We start from the raw sequence: 18,421 nt of genomic DNA on the forward strand, positions 1-18,421 counted from the left end.
GCAGGATATAGATCCATGGTTACGTTCAGAAGTGGGCAGTAAATGAGCATGTCAGTGCATAGATATATACCTAATCATACATGTATAACAACAATAATAATAATGTAAACAAATCCATCTGACAACACACACACACACAACCAACATACACAACACACACACCACACATGCACAGCACAACAAAATACAACACACACACACACCACACCACACATGCACAGTACAACAAACATACAACACAAGGCACATATGCACGGAAAAACCAATACATACTGCCCATAGACTTGTTCACTGCGCAGGTAATTCCACAGCTGAGGATCCACCTGCCCCAGAAATGATCCCGCCTGTGTAGAAACAGCAACACAAATTACCACATCACTAACGCACACATGTATGTTCCAGTGCGTGCGTGCGTGCGTGCGTGCATGTGTGTGTGTTTCCAGGCCATGGGAACATCTGTAGGCTCCTGAGAACAAGAATGAATCATTTTTGACACATCTGCGTAAACAAATTGCATCTTTGTTATAACCTGGTGTGTGTGTGTGTGTGTGTGTGTGTGTGTGTGTGTGGTAAACTCTAACAAATTAATTTTCTCTGGAAATACTCTGTCTGCCAATACCAAATAACATAGTACAAAAAAAAAATCTTCACAGTCATACCAATAATGTTTCAGTCATCTGAAATAAGCCTTATTTTTGGTTTATGAACGATTTATGTCGTTGAGGATCATAGCCTGATCAAAAAATCCATTATCCTGCTTCCCTGTTGCTGGAATGTAGGCCATGTTTAGTTAGAAGATGGCATGACATTGTTTATCTTGTTCACAATTAAAAGAAAATACAAATTCTGGACTGAACACATAAGTGACACAAACTACATCATTGGCGTGTTTACTGCATATATATATATACATATACTTTAAAGTGGATACTGAATTAACTAGAATGAACATAAAAGAAAAATTGAACATACTGTGTCATAGTTTTGCGTGCAACTAAACCTGTTGAACATGGATCTCCGCAGATCTAGAGAAAAAGGCAACATGTTGCCTTGTGCTTGACGTGATGGCAATGTCTCCTTTACCACAGACTTCAAAGAATTTCTTAAATGCCCTAGATATACCAAAATAACATGATTTAAACAGGATTATCACTTCAAATACCACAATCGATTTATCACTCAAAAAAAAAAAAAAAAGGCTTAAATGTTAATTTTTGAATGTTGTTGGTATATGCGCAATAGCACTATGACTAAGACTTTCTGTTCACCCAGACATGCTTGATTTTTAATCTGGTTTTATGCCTTTTTTTTTTTTTAACCTGAAGCTTTAAAATAACAAATACGAACACATTTTAACCATTAAAATCTAAAAAACCAATTTTATATTAAGATATTTTTTAAGTGTGCATCACAAGTGAGTCTTGAAGGCCCTGCTTCTCTTGTTTGTTCATTTGACTGCTCGCTTGTTGTTTTTAATTCAAAGCACATTTGTTCATTGTTTTTAATTCGAAGCACATTTGCTTGTTTTTTTAATTCAAAGAGTGCTAGATTTTATCAAAACCACTCAGAATTGCCGCTCAACCAGATCTAAGTAACTTATCATGTTTGGCACAAGAGTTGGTTCCACCAACATCGAACAGCAACATAATACTGAAGTTTCACTTTCCCCTCCCCCATTTTCTCTCCAGATTTGTACAGGGGAATGGCTTCTGATGCTTCAAATAATGAAATACAAAAGTACATTTACATGTTTCAGTGTGGCACTCACATCCCTGTATTTTACACTGACATCATTTCCACACAGCTCTGTTCTACAGTCATCCAAAAGTGCACCTGTATTTTTAGTGTGGCTGAGAATGCCACTGTACGGGTACAATACCTGCGAGCGTACAGTCACCCAGCTCTACCTTCTCACTCGCTCAACATGGCGTCTCCATCAACTTTGGCATATACTGTGGCTCAAAATCAAATGCAAACTCGGCATGTTTCCTAACATAAAGTGACAGAAGCTGTCATGACTGCTGGCTCCAGTGCTGACGAAGATGATGATGAATCTTTTAGACACTGATGAGTGGTCCCACAACAGTATTAACTAGAATGAAAGTGGCGAAACTGTTGGCAGTGAGCAAAATTCGCTGTGAGATACACTTCAATGACAAAAAAATTCATTGCTGATGAACTGACAGTAAGATCTGACACTGATTTTCCTAAAAGAGCTAAAGCCATTTCATCACAAGAAACAGTTGCAACTTACATTTCAAGTCTGTTACAAGAATCTGATGTTAACATGAAAGAGTTAGCTGCAAAACCACATCATTCTCCTATTCCTTTTTGGGAAATGTTGAAAGCGGATTTTGATATCACTTATTCTGAAACATAAAAAGGAAGAAAACATCAATATCACGACAAGTACTGCCAGAATTCATATAACAGAAAAATATCAGAATCATCTCCATATATTTAAAGACGGATCTGTTCTTGATGACAAAAATGCTGGTGTGGCTTTCTATATTCCTGCCTTTAAAGTTGAAAAATCTTACTTTATTGGAAAACATCTTTCCATATTCACAGCTGAGCTAATTGCTATTATAAAAGCTCTGAACTACTTAGTGAGCCATCAAATAGTTTTCTTGAAAATAGCATTCTTTGTTGATTCCAAATCAGTACTTCATGCTCTAGAATTATTCAGCCTTGAAACAAGACCTGACTTAGTTATTGAGGCAAATCATTTGGTATATTGTTTAAGGATTAAAGGGACTGAGGTCAGTTTTTGTTGGATGCCTTCTCATGTGGGCATTAATGGCAATGAAACTACTGATAAAGCAGCTAAAATAGGAGCACAAGAGTCAGAAAAATCGACAAAAATACATGACCGTCTTTCCGTAAAAAGAGGCATACGCTTTGTTAGAAAAATCAGTATGGGGTCGATTTCATAACCGATGGAAGTTAAAGTTTTTAAAGGAATATTATTCCCCGAGAATATCATTAAGGAAAAGATACCGAATACATCAGCTTGCTATACAAGATTAATAACCTCTACTTTCTTCCGTATAAAACTTGATGCGCTGAAGATAAAGTATAGTAAAAATGTTACATGCATCTGTGGTAAGCAGTTCAGCTTGCATCACTGTTTCACTGCCAGCAGTTACATACCTTCTTGCCCAAGTATTTCAAAGAGAATAATAATTCTGCAGATGATTTTTGTAAAGTTATTTCTGACGAGGTTCTTATGGTCGAACTTTCACAGGCATTAGTTCATAGCCCTATTTCTACATTCCTTTAATGCACTTCAGCATTGTGTTAATTGTTTCTGATTATTATCATTATTATTATTGAATTGTTACTGTTAAATGTAATTGCATGTTAGTTATACATTTTACGGTAGTTTTTCTAGTTTACCTTTTTTCTGTTTTCCTCTTTCCACCCCCACCCCCCTTTTTTTTTTTTAAACGTCTAATATCACAAAAGAACAAACACACAAAACATACTGAGATATAAATAAGCAAACACACACACCACACAAGAACACACACACATACAAAAATGTGCATGTGTGCGCACACACATACACACACACACATCTCCACAAACACACACTGAACTGAAGCCCCCTCAGCCCTAACATGGCCCTTTCTGGTGGGTTGCACTGTAATCAACATGCAGTGAAAGCGGTTCCCACCTTGATGGTGGCATTGTCCAGGTTGGAGGTGACAAGGAAGCCCCCATCATCCACCACATAGCACACCATGCTGTCCACATCCTCACATGTGTATGTTGTCCGTCGGCTGTTGTGCAGCAGTGTGGCATTCATTAGTGCGCTGAAGGTGAAGTTCCGGAATCCCTCCGCTGTCATCACCACTCCCGTTGCTGTGAGCAACAAGTCATGTCATCGCTACCTTATGCTTTGCTCTGAGATTATTGTAATTGTTTTGTATTCTATTGTATTATTTTTTTTCCACAACAAATTTCTCAGTGTCAAATTCAGGCTACTCTCCCCAGGGATATCTTGTCACCACAGTGCAGCACCACTTTTTTTTCAATAGCAAGTGTGTTTGTTTCACTATAACAAAGGATTTTTCTAAATAATTTTGCCAGGGACACTTCTGTGCAGTGAGTTATTTCACAGGCGCTAAGCGCATGCAACACACAGAACATCGGTTTATCATCTCATTTGAAAGACTAGCACCCACAACACCATTCTACTGGATTCAAACTGTGGATACTCACTTTCTAGTTTGGTGCACTACCACTGGGCCACCATTCCAAGTACTCTCTCACACCTTGTTTTTGTTGTTCACTACAACTGAGCCTTACACCTTGTACTGTTAACTGATAATGGAGTCTTATACCTTGCTCTGTAAGATAGTATTATTGTTTCTTATAACAGAGGCTTATACCTTGTTCTGTCTGATAATATTGCAGTTGACTTTCATGCAGGTCATCATTTCAGTATTTCTTTGTATTTGTTGTCTAAACAGAAAAAGAGAAAGAGAGGAGGATGGACAATTAGACTGGGTTAATTACATTAGATCAGATCATAAGCAAGCAAATATGCTAATTTTGTACAGAATTCTAAACCTGATGGGTAACCAATGAAGTTGACATGAGTGGGTAACATAATTTTTGTGTGCCACCGAAAATAACCCTTGCAGCATTGTGCAAGATCATATGAAGGCATGATATCAAATCAGATGACAAACCAGCATAATTAAGAAAATAGCAGTTATCTGCACATAACAGTGTTTGGACACACACACACACACACACACACACCAAGCCCTGCCACCCTGACAAGCCACATACCTCCGATGCGGTGGTTCTGGCTCTGAACGACAATGCTGCGGGCAGCAAGGATGAGGGGGGTGCTCTCGTTCATCACTGCACCACATCATGCAAAGCACACATGAAATAGAACCAAAACAACTCTTACCAACAACACTAAGCAAAATCATCTTTTGCATTGCATATTTCTATTTAACAATTTTACAATTCATCATTCAGTCAATATTTCTCAGTATATCTTAACTTTTTTCTCATTCATTTTTCTCTATATCTGCATACTATACCACCTTGAAAAATAGAAGTGTGAATCACAAGCTGCTGGAACAAGGGTAACATTTCTGGTCAATCTGCACTGCTGCATGTGGTGCATGTATCAATACAATACCATCCCCACATCCATGATCCTTTGACTGCTAAATCTTGGCCAATCAAAATCAGTTCAGTGTGGCATAAAAAGTGCAGTTAATACTTAAAGTGCACTTATAAGTGGTGCAACTGATTTTGCAGTCTGAAGAGAAGTGTCAATGAACAATGATGACCAACATCCTGGCCTGCCAGCTGAATCTTGTCTCTGAGTAGAGACATAACTTCACTGATGAGCATACATGTTAGCAGCAACCAAGGGGTTATTCAAGACTTTTTGTATTAACTTTTTAAACTTCATGATACAGTAAGAATTTTCTTATGGTTATAAAGTGGTTGAGATAATATCAATCACTGCTATTGAAGGGGGGTACCACACAGTTTACATACCCACCTTTTTTTGTCCTTCTCAATGAAAAAAGGCTTCCAGATCAGTTTTAATTGTGAATAAAGGTAAATTGTGGATTTGGACTCTAACATATACAATGTTCATGCTGGCAGAGAGAGTAATACCCTTCTGATCATTGGCTCCCGAATCTAAAATCATAAAAAAGTGTGACAGAACCCCAAGAAGGTGCTGGCCTACAGAAGAACAGTGGAGAGCAATGGCTTTGGTTGTTGTGCATTGAGTTGAAGCTGTGCACTACATGCCCAGGCTGAAACTGCAAATATTGCAAACAAATCCTGTTCCAAGCCAAAGGAGGAAAAATGATTTCCCTTGTGTGTGTGTGTGTGTGTGTGTGTGTGTGCGCGTGCGTGCGTACGTGCGTGCGTTTATGTGTGTGTGCATGTGCGTGTGTTTGTGTGCATTGTGGAGTGAGATTGTCAGATGTTTAAAAAATGATGAAGGAACTTTGTCATTTAATTTGATTGATGTTCTTTGTTTGATTAATGTTAATGTAATGTTATTTTTCAAGGAATGTAACCTTGATTGCAAGGAACACCTTGAATTCTTTGAAAAATATACATTACATTAACATTAATAAAACAAAGAACATCAATCAAATTAAACGACAGTTCCTTAATCATTTTTTAAACATCTGACATAAACACATGCACGCACGCACGCACGCACGCACACGCACGCACACACACACACACACACACACACACACACACACATGTATACACAAACACTCACACACACATACACACTCAGAAAATAAAGACACAGTACCAACTTCAAATTTCATTGATCACTCAGTAGTGTCCAAAAAAGTTAATTTGTTAATCTGAGGTATGGATATGACAAAAATACACCTGCAAATGCCCATAAACACTTAAAATAATTTCTAGTTTGTTCACCGTTTTGACACATATATTTAGCAGAAACCATTGTCCTTAAAAAGAACTAAAATTGTTTGTAGAAAGACTTCACTATAACAGCCTCAACTGAAACCATTTCAGTGGGCAATCCACTGTTAATTATTACATTTTGCAAAAATGTTTTTTTTTTTCCATTTCTAAATATTAAGGAAGTATATCATTTCATTGCCCCTGGAGGTAGTCAATAAGGGCATCTAAGTGTAAGTTGTACACTCTTGTTATCTTAACAAATGATTCTTTAAATCATTTGCTTTTGCACTCTATACCTGCTACAAGAGAAACAGTATTTTGAAAATTCTTAATTACTCCAATGGAGCCATAGTACTGTAAAAAGTGAGTCATAAAGTTTGGATATTTCTGCTGAAACACACCAAAAGATAAAGGAATACCATCAGGCATTTTCCTTTCATCATTATACACCAACATGTCATACAGTGTGGGATATTTTCTCTACATATCTGTCTTTCATAAAACTCTTTGGTCAGTGTGAACAAACCATGTTGAAACAGCTTTATGTCTGCTACTTTGTAAGGTGTAAATAATAAGGAAATTGGAATTCAATGGGGTGTTTTTTGTTTTGTTTTTTGTTTTTTTGTTGTTGTTTTTTTTAATACATATAGAAATTCAATGCATTCTTACATTTTCATCTGTGAAAAGTACTACACTGAAATTGTGACTTAAAGATGAGATTAAACCAGTGTTCTCTTCCTCAGCAATCCCCCCCCCCCCCCCCCACCCCCTCCCCAATGGGTCTTAGCCCTAAATGGTAGGTTTGGACAAAGAAATATTTGGCAGTGTTGATTGGAATGGATTTTTGCAGAACTTTCATATAGCAATGGAACTCTATGTGTGCAAAGTATAAAAACTACTGGAGATTAAAAAACAATGGGGCTTCGAGAGGTAAGGATTTCCGAGGAAGTGTCTGGGTTTGTTCCTCTGTACCTTTTATTTACCTGTGTGCTTGCTGAATCAGTAGCATAAGCAGCATTGACTTGAGGTTGTATATCTTGTAATTTGAGAGAGTTTGCACCATTTATTGTTGTATAAAAATAATTGCATTTTTGGGGGGGTTGTTCTATATTACTGGCCTTAATTTCCTGCACTACACACAAGCACACATATACACTCACATACATAGTCAAGGAAAACAAATGCAGTCCTGTGCAACTCTGACATGCAGGACACTGGTGCTATAGTGGAGCATTAGCTATGACAGTCTTACCAGGCATGAGGATGTATTCATCAGCATACATGGCCCGCTTGTAGTAAGTTGAATTGGTCAGGTCAAAGTCCTTCTCCATGAAAGATGATTTACTGAAACACAGAAATTTCTTTTGTTCACTGAAGTGAAATTCCTATTATGGATAAATTAGCTATTCATCAAGCACATGTAATATAAACTGAGTAGCAATTTATTCTAGGAGAGAAAAAAAAAGAGATTCTGAACATTCAATGGGTTTTACTTTGTATAAATGGGCATGCAGGGTGAATAATGAGTGATGGCAAGTTGTAACGAGTCACTCTAAAGAATAGGTAGAGGAGAATTACACACCTTCAAAATTAGAAGCAGATAAAATTGTTGTCCTCATTAACTCTTTTGCTGCCAGGGAAATATGATTTAAGTGAAATATATCTGCCATGCTTTTTCCACAAAAAAGGTACATATTTTCAAAAAAATTCTGTGTGCTTTGTTATTGGCGAGAGACCCATAAGAATACATATTTTCTGAAAAGTAAATGAATAAAGAATACAAAACACATGATGCTTTTCAATTCTGTATATTTTCAATGCCATGCAGTTGTTTTGAAATCTGTGTTTTGTTTTTTGTCACATTTTCACCTCGTTTATTACAAACATTGATCAGTTAATTTGCACAGTAATGCATTATCTGGACAAATGGAAACCTGTACATACAAACTATTCTAGAACAACTACAATAAAAAGAAAAGAGACAAATACACAATTCATTAGTGATAACATATAGATGTGAGGGCACACACCCCTCGGCCTCCACCCCCCTCTTTTTCTACACCTGTGACCTGACACTTTGTCCAGTTCTGCTCAGTCCTTGTTCGCCCAGTGCCAAGAATGTTGATCACAGTGTGTACTGCTATAATAATACTCAGTGTCGTTTCTGTCGTCTGCTCTGTACAGCCTGCGTCACTCACTGTTCATCGTATCTTGGCCAGTCTCTTCATTATTTCCTTTTTGACTCACTTGTGTAAACGAAGTGAGTCTATGTTATAACCTGGTGTTTGGTTATGTGTGTGTGTGTGTGTGTGTGTGTGTGTGTGTGTGTGCGTGTGTGTGTCCTTGGTAAACTTTAACATTGCCATTTTCTCTGGAAAAACTTTGTCCATCATTACCAAATTTGGTTTAAAAATCGTAGGAAAAAAATCTTCACAGTCATACCAATAAGAGTGTGTAAGTCTCCCGAATTAAGCCATGCTTCCCATTTCATTAACTGTTTATTTCAATGAGGCCATTTCCGGGATTCCAAAAACACCACATTACTGAATCCCAGTTGCAGTGGCATTGGCGATGCTTAGTGAGTGGATGGCGTGACCTCAATTTTCTTGTTCACAATTAAATGGAAAGAAATACAAATTCTGGACAGAACACATACAGTGACACAGACTACATCATTGACATGTTTATTGCATACAAATCTTTAAAAGTGGATACTCAATAACCTAGAATGAACATAAAACAGAAACTGATTCGACCATGTGGTACTTTTCCCATACATCTATCTAGATCCAGAGAAAAAGGGCTAACAGTTGCAGTGTCATTGCAGTGATAGTCATGTCTCCTTTACCGCAGACTTGAAAGAATTCTAAATTGCTATTTAAAGATTTTTTAAATGCCCAAGGTACATCAAAATAATATGATTTAAACAGCATTCTCACTTCGAATATCACAATCAATTTATTGCCCTTAAAAAAGCATGCTTTAATGTTAATTTTTTAATGTCATTCATGGATCTGAAATAGTGCAGTGAGTAAGACAATTTCTTCCCACCCAAGCATGCCGGGTTCGAATCTGTGGTCAGGCGTTTTTTTTTTGTTTTTTTTTTTTAACCTGAAGCTTTATAATAACAAATACAGAACACATTTTAACAATTAGATTTTTTTTTTTTTTAAAGTGCATCACAAGTCAGTCTCGAAGGCCTTGCCTCTCTTGTTTTTTCTATTGTCTGATGAAAGTTCATCACTGTCTTCTCCTTCGAGATGACGCTCCAATTCCTTCTGAGCATCAGCCAAAGAAAGCAATTTTGGTTGTTTTAGTGCACCACGATCACATAGCTTGACCACTTGTGTCCGACATTTTGCTGAGCGAGCGAGGAGCCAGGCAAACACACTGCACCAGTAACCCAACCAAATTGTAGAAATAAAGGACTGCCTCACGACGTAGAAGAGGTTTCTAGCTATCAATAGAATCTACAAAGATTCCCCAAGCAAAAGCTACCTGTAGTTTTGTAAACGAACTCAGTGGTGGTGGTGGTGGTGGTGTGTGTCCATCGAGATCGATGATGACCATCGTTGTCATCCACCTGGGGGGATGGGGGGAGGGTGGTGGTGGGGGGGTGGGGGGGGGATGCTCATGAATCTATCTGTGAGTGCGCAGATGGCTGAATAGTCCAGTCTGCGCACGAAATGTTTGCTGACAGTTGGGGCAGACAAAGACAGGCATATCACTGTCAGGGAGCTTGTCTGCCCGTGACTTTCTGGCCTGCCTCTTCTGAACAGCTGCAGCAGTCCTGTTGGCCTCGCACAACTTGGCACCTTTGTGCACAGCAGCGTGCCATTTGTCACGGTCTGCTGCAGATTCCTCCCAGGAGTCAGGGCTGATATCAAACGCTTTCAGAGAGACTTTCAGAGCATCTCTGAAGCGCTTCTTCTGACCTCCGTGTGATCTCTTCCCTTGTTGCAGCTCGCCATAGAAGAGCCTTTTGGGCAGCCGATGGTCTGGCATGCGCGTCACATGTCCAGCCCAGCGAAGCTGGGACTGCATCAGGATGGTGAAGATGCTGGGAAGGGTGGCTTTTGCAAGCACCTCCGTGTCTGGGGTCCTGTCTTGCCACTTGATGTTCAGTAGCTTCCTTAGGCATGTTGTCTGGAAGTGGTTCAGCTTCTTGGCATGTCGTTGGTACACTGTCCAAGTTTCGCAGGCGTACAGTAGTGTCGGGAGAACTACTGCTCTGTAGACCTTTAGTTTGGTCTCAAGACCAGTGCCTCTTCTGTTCCAGACATTTGCATAGAGTCTACCAAAAGTTGCGCTTGCTCTTGCAATCCTGACGTTCACTTCATCGTCGATGGTCGCATTTCGTGACAGTGTGCTGCCAAGGTATGTGAACCGCTCCACCGCACTGAGTCTCTGACCGTTGACTGTGATGTTCGGCTCAACATGGGGTTTCCCTGGGGCTGGCTGATGGAGAACTTCAATTTTCCTCGTGCTGATGGTAAGGCTGAAGTTCCTGCTGGCAGTGGCAAATTTGTTGACACTGAGTTGCATGTCAGCTTCAGATCCAGCGTTGACGGCACAATCATCAGCAAACAAAAAGTCTCTGGTGATGTCTGTCATGACCTTCGTTTTTGCTTGAAGCCTTCTGAGGTTAAACAGCTTGCCATCTGTTCGGTACTTTAGGCCAATTCCAACATCGCCATCTCTGAAGGCATCAGTAAGCATTGCAGAGAACATGAGGCTGAACAGTGTTGGAGCCAGGACACAGCCTTGCTTGACACCATTTGTAACAGGAAAAGGAGCAGATGTTTCGCCATTGTCCTGGACTCGAGCCTGCATGCCTTCATGGAATTGGCTGACCAAGGAAATAAATTTCCGAGGGCATCCGTACTTGGCCATGATCTTCCACAGTCCCTCTCTACTCACGGTGTCGAAGGCTTTAGTGAGGTCGACACAGGTGGAGAACAGAGCTGCATTTTGCTCCTGACATTTCTCTTGCAGCTGCCTTGCAGCAAACACCATGTTAGTGGTTCCGCACTCTTTCCGGAATCCACACTGGCTCTCAGGCAAATGACCTTGGTCAAGGTGTGCTGTGAGGCGGTTTAGTAGGATCCTGGCAAGTATCTTGCCTGCGATGGAGAGCAAGGAAATGCCCTGATGGTTATCATAGGCTTGCCGGTTCCCCTTTCGCTTGTACAAGTGAATGATAGATGCATCTTTGAAATCCTGGGGGATCGTCTCTTCTTTCCACATGAGTGAGTACAGCTGATGGAGCTTCTCAGTCAGCACAGTGCCTCCATCCTTGTAGACCTCTGCTGGTATGGAGTCTGAGCCAGGTGCTTTGCCACCAGATAGCAGACAGATTGCTTTCTGGGTCTCAAGAAGTGTTGGCAGACTGTCCAGTGCTTCGTTGATGGGGACTTGTGGGAGACGGTCTATGGCTTCATCATTTATGGAGGAAGGGCGATTTAAGACACTGTTGAAGTGCTCAGCCCAGCGTTCGAGAATTTTCTCCTTCTCGGTGATCAAGGTATTCCCATCTGCACTGAGGAGGGGGGATGATCCTGAGGATGTGGGACCGCAGACTTCTTTTAAGGCATCATAGAACCTCTTCATATCGTGCCTGTCAGCATATCCCTGGATCTCATCGGCTTTGTTGCTCAGCCACTTATCCTGCATCTGACGTAACTTTCGCTGAACAGTCCTGCGGATGGCATTGTATGCATCCTTTTTTGATGTGGACTTTGGGTTGCTCAGGTAGGCAAGCTGCTTGATTTCATCACAGTTTTCATCAAACCAGTCTTTGTGCTTTCTGGTCATGGGTCCCAGGGTCTCTGAAGCTGTACTATAGATCAGCTCGCGCAGGGTCCTCCAGTCAAGACTCCACATTCTGGTTGTCCAGAGAGGCGGATTCCAGACGATCTTCCAGCAGCTCCACAAAGGTCTGTTTGATGGTGATGTTTTTCAGCTTAGCGATGTTGAGCCGTTTTGGAGCCTTCTGGCCGTCTCTTGGGCTGGATTCGAATATTCAGCTTCGAGACTACAAGGCGATGGTCTGTCCAACACTCGGCGCCACATGGTCTTTGTCACACGTACATCTTGCCTATCCCTTTTCCTGACGATGACGTAATTGATGAGATGCCAATGCTTTGAGCGAGGGTGCATCCATGACGTCCTGTTTCGGGTAGGGAGGCAGAAAACTGTGTTGGTTATCAGCAGTTCGTGCTCTGCACAGGTCTGAAGCAAAAGCAATCCATTTGGGCTGCAGTGGCCCACGCCACGCTTTCCAATCACTCCATCCCAGGAGATGTAGTCAGAGCCAACTCTAGCATTGAAGTCCCCAAGAATGATGAGCTTGTCTGCTTTAGGGATAGCAGCAATGACAGAGTGAAGGTCCTCGTAGAACTTCGCCTTCACTTCATCCGGGTTGGTCATGGTTGGGGCGTAGGCACTGACAATGGTGAGGTGCTTCTGGCCAGATGCCAGTGGGAGTTTCATGGTCATAAGCCTATCGTTGACTCCCTTTGGGATTCCAGCTAGCTTGCTGACAAGTGCTGTTTTTTACTGCAAAACCAACGCCAGCCTCACGTCGCTCTTCGCTTCCTCGTCCACTCCAGAAGAAGGTGTAACCAGATCCCCGTTCACAGAGCTCGCCTTCGCCTGCAAGCCGAGTCTCACTCAAGGCTGCAATGTCGATGTTGTATCTGGCGAGTTTGGATGCAACTAGTGTCGTTCTCCTTTGGGGTCTGTCCGCGTTATCTCTGTCCAGGAGAGTCCTTATGTTCCAAGCACCAATGGTGAGAGGAACGATCCTTGTTTTTTTCTTTTCTTTCTCTTTGTTTCGACCGCTGATGTAGGGTCCCCCGCCAGCCGCGGTATGCTAGCCAGGGCGATATGGAGCAGGCAATTTTTAGGGCACCTTTTCTAGCCCCTTCCTCATGCCAGGGAGGTGAGCAGTGCATTCCTAAAGAGGGCTGCTCAGACGCTCAGACGGCTGCTGAGCTCCATCGCTGCTCCTGTCGATGAAGAACGACCCTATGGCCTGAGCCGCCTGCATGCAGGTCTGCGGCTGCAACTGCCAGTGTACCCACACCTGTCGTTTCGTCGCTCGCCTGTCGCCACAGGACTTGGGGATGATGAAATGATGAAGGATGAAAGGTCAGTAAGGATGACTGATGACTTGCGCGATGAGTTTGTTTAAAGTGAAGAGGAGTTGCGCAACGTCGACCTCACTCTCTCGTCCGGGTCCACCAATTTCCAGTGGCAAGACGAAGTCGAGATGACTGGAGGATGAGCACGGATGCAGTGGATGACCAAGATATCCTTTCGGTGTCTCATGTTGCTCTCTGCACTCCACAGTGCGTTGCTGTAACCGCCTTCCTCTCCGTTGAACCGATAGGTTTCTTCCCCAGATTCTACCGGATCCAGACTTCGCATGCATGGGTAGACACACCCCGGGGGCCAACTGCGTGTGGCATGCACACAGCACGGTGGAGCTAGATGGCCGTCGGTGGCTCTCCTGAGCCGACGCCCTTTTATGGATCTCGTTTTTAATTCCATAAGGGTGTCTAGCCACCTGCCTCACCAGTCCCGGAAGGGAGCGGTGAGAGTGCCGGTTTAGTCGCCGGCAATCTGACCCTGAACAGGTTGTACTGGATTTCAGGTTACCAGTAGCAGATCTAATGACCTGACCTGACCTGAACGAACTCAGTACAAACCAGGGAAAAGTCAGAATATTTTGCTGACGAGTTATCTTGTCATTGTAGCAGCAAAGCGTACACGGTTGCACTGATGCATTATCTTGTCATATAGGCAGCCTAGGGGTTAACAGGGGCATTTTTGGCCCTTTCAACCCTATCCCACTCAGAAGACCCACTACAACCTGCCACATTTGGTAATACCAGACCTGCCAGAACCCACTGAAATGAAGACCTAATGAGGACTGTAATCTGAATTTGACCTGACAAGCTGAAATAGGTTTTGTCATTGTGGAAGCATTAATTGAGAGAGAAAGAGAGAGAGAGAGAGAGAGAGAGAGAGACCAAATCAACAGCTAGAACACACATGGAAAAACTTTTATCAAAGCCTACCATTACACTTCATGGTATTATTGATGCATGTGTCTTTAACACAAATGAACAAAATAATGCCAAAGATCATGTTTACCTCACAAAAAAAACACACACGCAGGTATGAATGCACTTAATTAATGAAGACAGATATCAGACTGGAGAAAACATACACACACTTTCCATACAATAATATCACCAATAATTCATCTAGTTCAGTTATGTAGAACTGCCTTAATTACAATGCAGATCAGACTTTTTCCCCCAGTTACAATAATAACACTAATTTGTACTGACACTAATTTGTACTGAGACAGTGCTTTTATTTACAATTTCACACGCATGCATAACTCTGAACTGATGGGATGAAGCTTTTTACTGAAAGACAAAAATTATAATGCATGTAAACTGAAGACTAAAAGAGGGAGGGGCTATTTTAGAAAGAGGCAGCTTTTAAAGCCAAACTTGAAGGAGCTGAAAGCAGGGCTTTGACAGAGCAATGTTCCAAGTGTAGGGTCCAGACAGAGAAAGAGTAGTGGCTGACTGTGGAGTGTTTGAATCTGGGAACACAGAAACAGGATAGGTTTGAAGCTGAACACAAGAGATCGAGATGAAGTGGTCGAGGTGAAGGCAGTCACACAGATAGGATGGGCCAGATTTCTTTTTACACTGATCACAGAGAGTGATGTCCACAAAAGCCAAACTTACTCTGCGGGGTAGACAGCAGTCAGGCCTCCGTTGAATGCCATGAAGTGAATGGGCACCTCCTCTAAGGGAAAGCCCAGCAGCTCTCTGAAACAACAGTCCATGAGGGTTCAAAATCCTTTCACTTATATATCGTCATCAATAGTAAAGGATATGTGTGTGTGTGTGTGTGTGTGTGTGTGTGTGTGTGTGTGTGTGTGAGAGAGAGAGAGAGAGAACAATAATGATAAAATTTTTGCTGTGTGCATAACAAATAAGTAAAAGTCTTGCTCATAATCGGTACTAAAGCCAGCACATAAATGATAAGGATTTAATCTTTATTTTCAGTCAGCTGCAAGAGAACACTTCAGAACTGAGGACACGTCAGAACAAAAAATGGGGGTGAGGGGGGAGTGAGTGGTAGGATGTTAGTCTTTTTGATTACTGATGGATTGACAGTGTTGTCTGTTTGTACTGTTTGCAATGACAACAAATCTAGGGAGAAAAAATAAGAACAAATTTTAGAGGCAGTTACAAGCTTGAACTTCTGTCATGTATTTATTAATAATTAAATTTTAAAAAACACACGACAAAACAAAAAACAAACAAACAAAAAAAACAACAAGAGAAAACAAGATAAACTACAAAGAAAAGACAGACACAATAATTACTGGTAAAATGTTAATGTGGAGTGGTATTCTTGTGGTAACACATCAGCTTAAGAAGCTGAGAATCTGAGGGTGCAGGTTCGAATCTCATCCTCGCAAATATTTTCTCCCTCTCCATTAGACCTTCAGTCGTGGTATGGATGCTGGTCATTTGCATGAGATGACAAACCAGGGTTCCATGTGCAGCATGCACTTAGCACATATAAAAGAAGGCATCAAGAAAGTTGTCCTTGGCAAACAGTTGAAGTAAAATCCACTCTAATATACATGTGTACGCACATTGACTGAAGAGATCAACACAGGAAACAAAGAAGACTAGTGTCTGGAGACTCCTGTCAATCACACCTCCCCAATTAGGCACCTTTGTGCAAATGACTCCCATGTTTGAAAAGCACATAGTGTTTGGGCTCTGACCAGAGGCATGTGCTATATAAGTTAAGTATGATTAGCATACTTCTGTCCGATACATCTGTAATGTTCTGGTTCAGATCTCAGCAATGCCTGTTACAGGCAGAGATGCTTCCAGTGTCTCAGGTCAACACACAGGTGCAGACCTGCTAGACCCTCCACCGTTGTAAGTGTTTATACCTGAACGTGACTGCATAGGGATGTCAAACATCCCAAGGCCCATGTCATCATTTAGTCAGAAAAAAACAAACAAAAAAAAAACAAAAAACAAAAAAAACCACACACACACTTGCCATCCCCTTCACTGCCTAAACATGCATACAAAATGTGTAAGTAAAATGCAGTATGTTCTGTGCCATTTGTGTGTGTGTGTGTGTGTGTGAGTGTGCGTGTGTGCACGTGTGAGCATGCACACTTGATTTTGTGAATGTAAAATTTTAAATATATATATATATATATAAAAAGTGCACCAAGTGTCTGAAAAATAAAATCACCTCAGACTATAAAAAAAAAATGGTTCAAACAAGAATAAAACAACAAAAAGTCAATGAATAAAAACTTAAGTTTAAAAAAATATATAAACAACTCCCTCTCTCTCCCTCTGTGTGTGTGTGTGTGTGTGTGTGCGTGTGTGTATCATGATTATGGTAATTCAGTTCATACAAGGGTGTGCAACAGCAAAAGGATGTGTTAGGCAGATAAGCAGTGTGTGTGTGTGTGTGTGTGTGTGTGTGTGTGTGTGTGTAAATGAGTGAGACAGTTTCAGTTTCTCAAGAGGCATCACTGTGTGAGGACATACCATATACGCTGCATCACATCTACTAGGCAGATGCCTGACCAGCAGCATGACCCAGTACACTTAGGCCTTGAGAGCATGCATAAATATTTGGTACCTGTCAGAGTGGATTTCCTCTACCGAATTTTGCCAGAGGACAACATCCAGTTGCCATGGGTTCTTTTTCAGTGCGCCTAGTACATGCTGCACATGGGACCTCAGTTTTTTGTCATATCTGAATGACTAGAGCACTTGGAAAGTCAAACTTGAAAGGTCAAGTGTGGGATTCAAACCCAGGCCCTCACGGACTCTGTATTGGCAGCTAAGTGTCAACCATTCTGTCACCTTCCTCCCAAGTAAGAGAGCACAGCTACAAGAGAGAAAAAGCCCAGTAAAACAGCACAGCATGAATAGCCTTTACCAAAATGTACAAACATGAAATGCTATGTCCAAGAAAACACCTACAAATCACAAATACTGATATGAGATATTAACATTGAATACTCAATCCTATGTATCAGAATGCTATAAGTATAACACACACACATGCACCCAAATACACACAAAAAAAAGTGCATTCAAACAGGCACACACACTCCATTCATACATACAGACACACATATACATGCAAAACCACAAACATGGAAGCACACACACACACACACACACACACACACACACAGAGTCAACCAGAGAATACATGATATTATTACGCATAACAATATGGAAGAAGATGGCAGAATGGTCAAGACACCCATCTGCCAATACAGAATCCATGAGGGTCTGGGTTTGAATCCCGCTCTCGCCCTTTCTCCAAAGTGTGACTGCAAAATCAAACTGAGTGTCAAGCCATTCAAATTAGATGATAAACCGAGGCCTTGTGTGCTTCATGCACTTGGCACACTGAAAAAGAACCCATGGCAATGAGAGTATTGTCCTCCAACAAAATTCTGTAAAGAATCCAGTCTGACTGGTACACACATAATGACATATGCATGCACTCAAGACCTGACTGAGTTTTTTGGGGTATGCTGCTGTCATGCATTTGCTTAACAGAAGTGGTGTGGTGTATGGATTTGTCTGAACGCAGTGACGCCTTCTGGAACAATTTTATATTAAGTTTTGAGATCCATATTTCATAATCTGTCTTAGGGGACAGAGTGAGCAGACAGAGAGAAAGAAAGTGATTGAAAGAGAGACAGAGACAGACAGAGGGAGAGAGGCAGAGAGAGACAGAGACACAGATGGAAAGACTGCAGTTTAAAGTTAAACATAACAAAAAATAACACATAGCAGAATTAAAAGCAAGGGAAAGAAAAAAGAAAATAAAGAAATATAACAAATATATACACTGTGAACAGCAGGAGGTAAGAGGTAAGAAA

At 41.3% G+C, this 18,421-nt stretch overlaps 1 protein-coding gene across 1 annotated transcript in view; it reads right to left on the minus strand.

Annotated features, from left to right (window-relative positions):
* Window positions 1–18,421, minus strand: part of LOC143284779 (voltage-dependent calcium channel subunit alpha-2/delta-2-like) — a 93,910-nt gene that overhangs the window by 15,485 nt on the left and 60,004 nt on the right. Inside the window, exons 19-23 of the mRNA XM_076591776.1 lie at window positions 15,213–15,296; window positions 7,694–7,785; window positions 4,804–4,878; window positions 3,680–3,867; window positions 274–344 (exon numbers count right to left, since the gene is read on the minus strand). Of these exons, the coding sequence (XP_076447891.1) occupies window positions 274–344; window positions 3,680–3,867; window positions 4,804–4,878; window positions 7,694–7,785; window positions 15,213–15,296 (510 nt within the window). The remainder of the gene's footprint in view (window positions 1–273; window positions 345–3,679; window positions 3,868–4,803; window positions 4,879–7,693; window positions 7,786–15,212; window positions 15,297–18,421) is intronic.

This window comes from Babylonia areolata, chromosome 8 (genome assembly GCF_041734735.1).
Source record: "Babylonia areolata isolate BAREFJ2019XMU chromosome 8, ASM4173473v1, whole genome shotgun sequence".
NCBI lineage: Eukaryota > Metazoa > Mollusca > Gastropoda > Neogastropoda > Buccinidae > Babylonia > Babylonia areolata.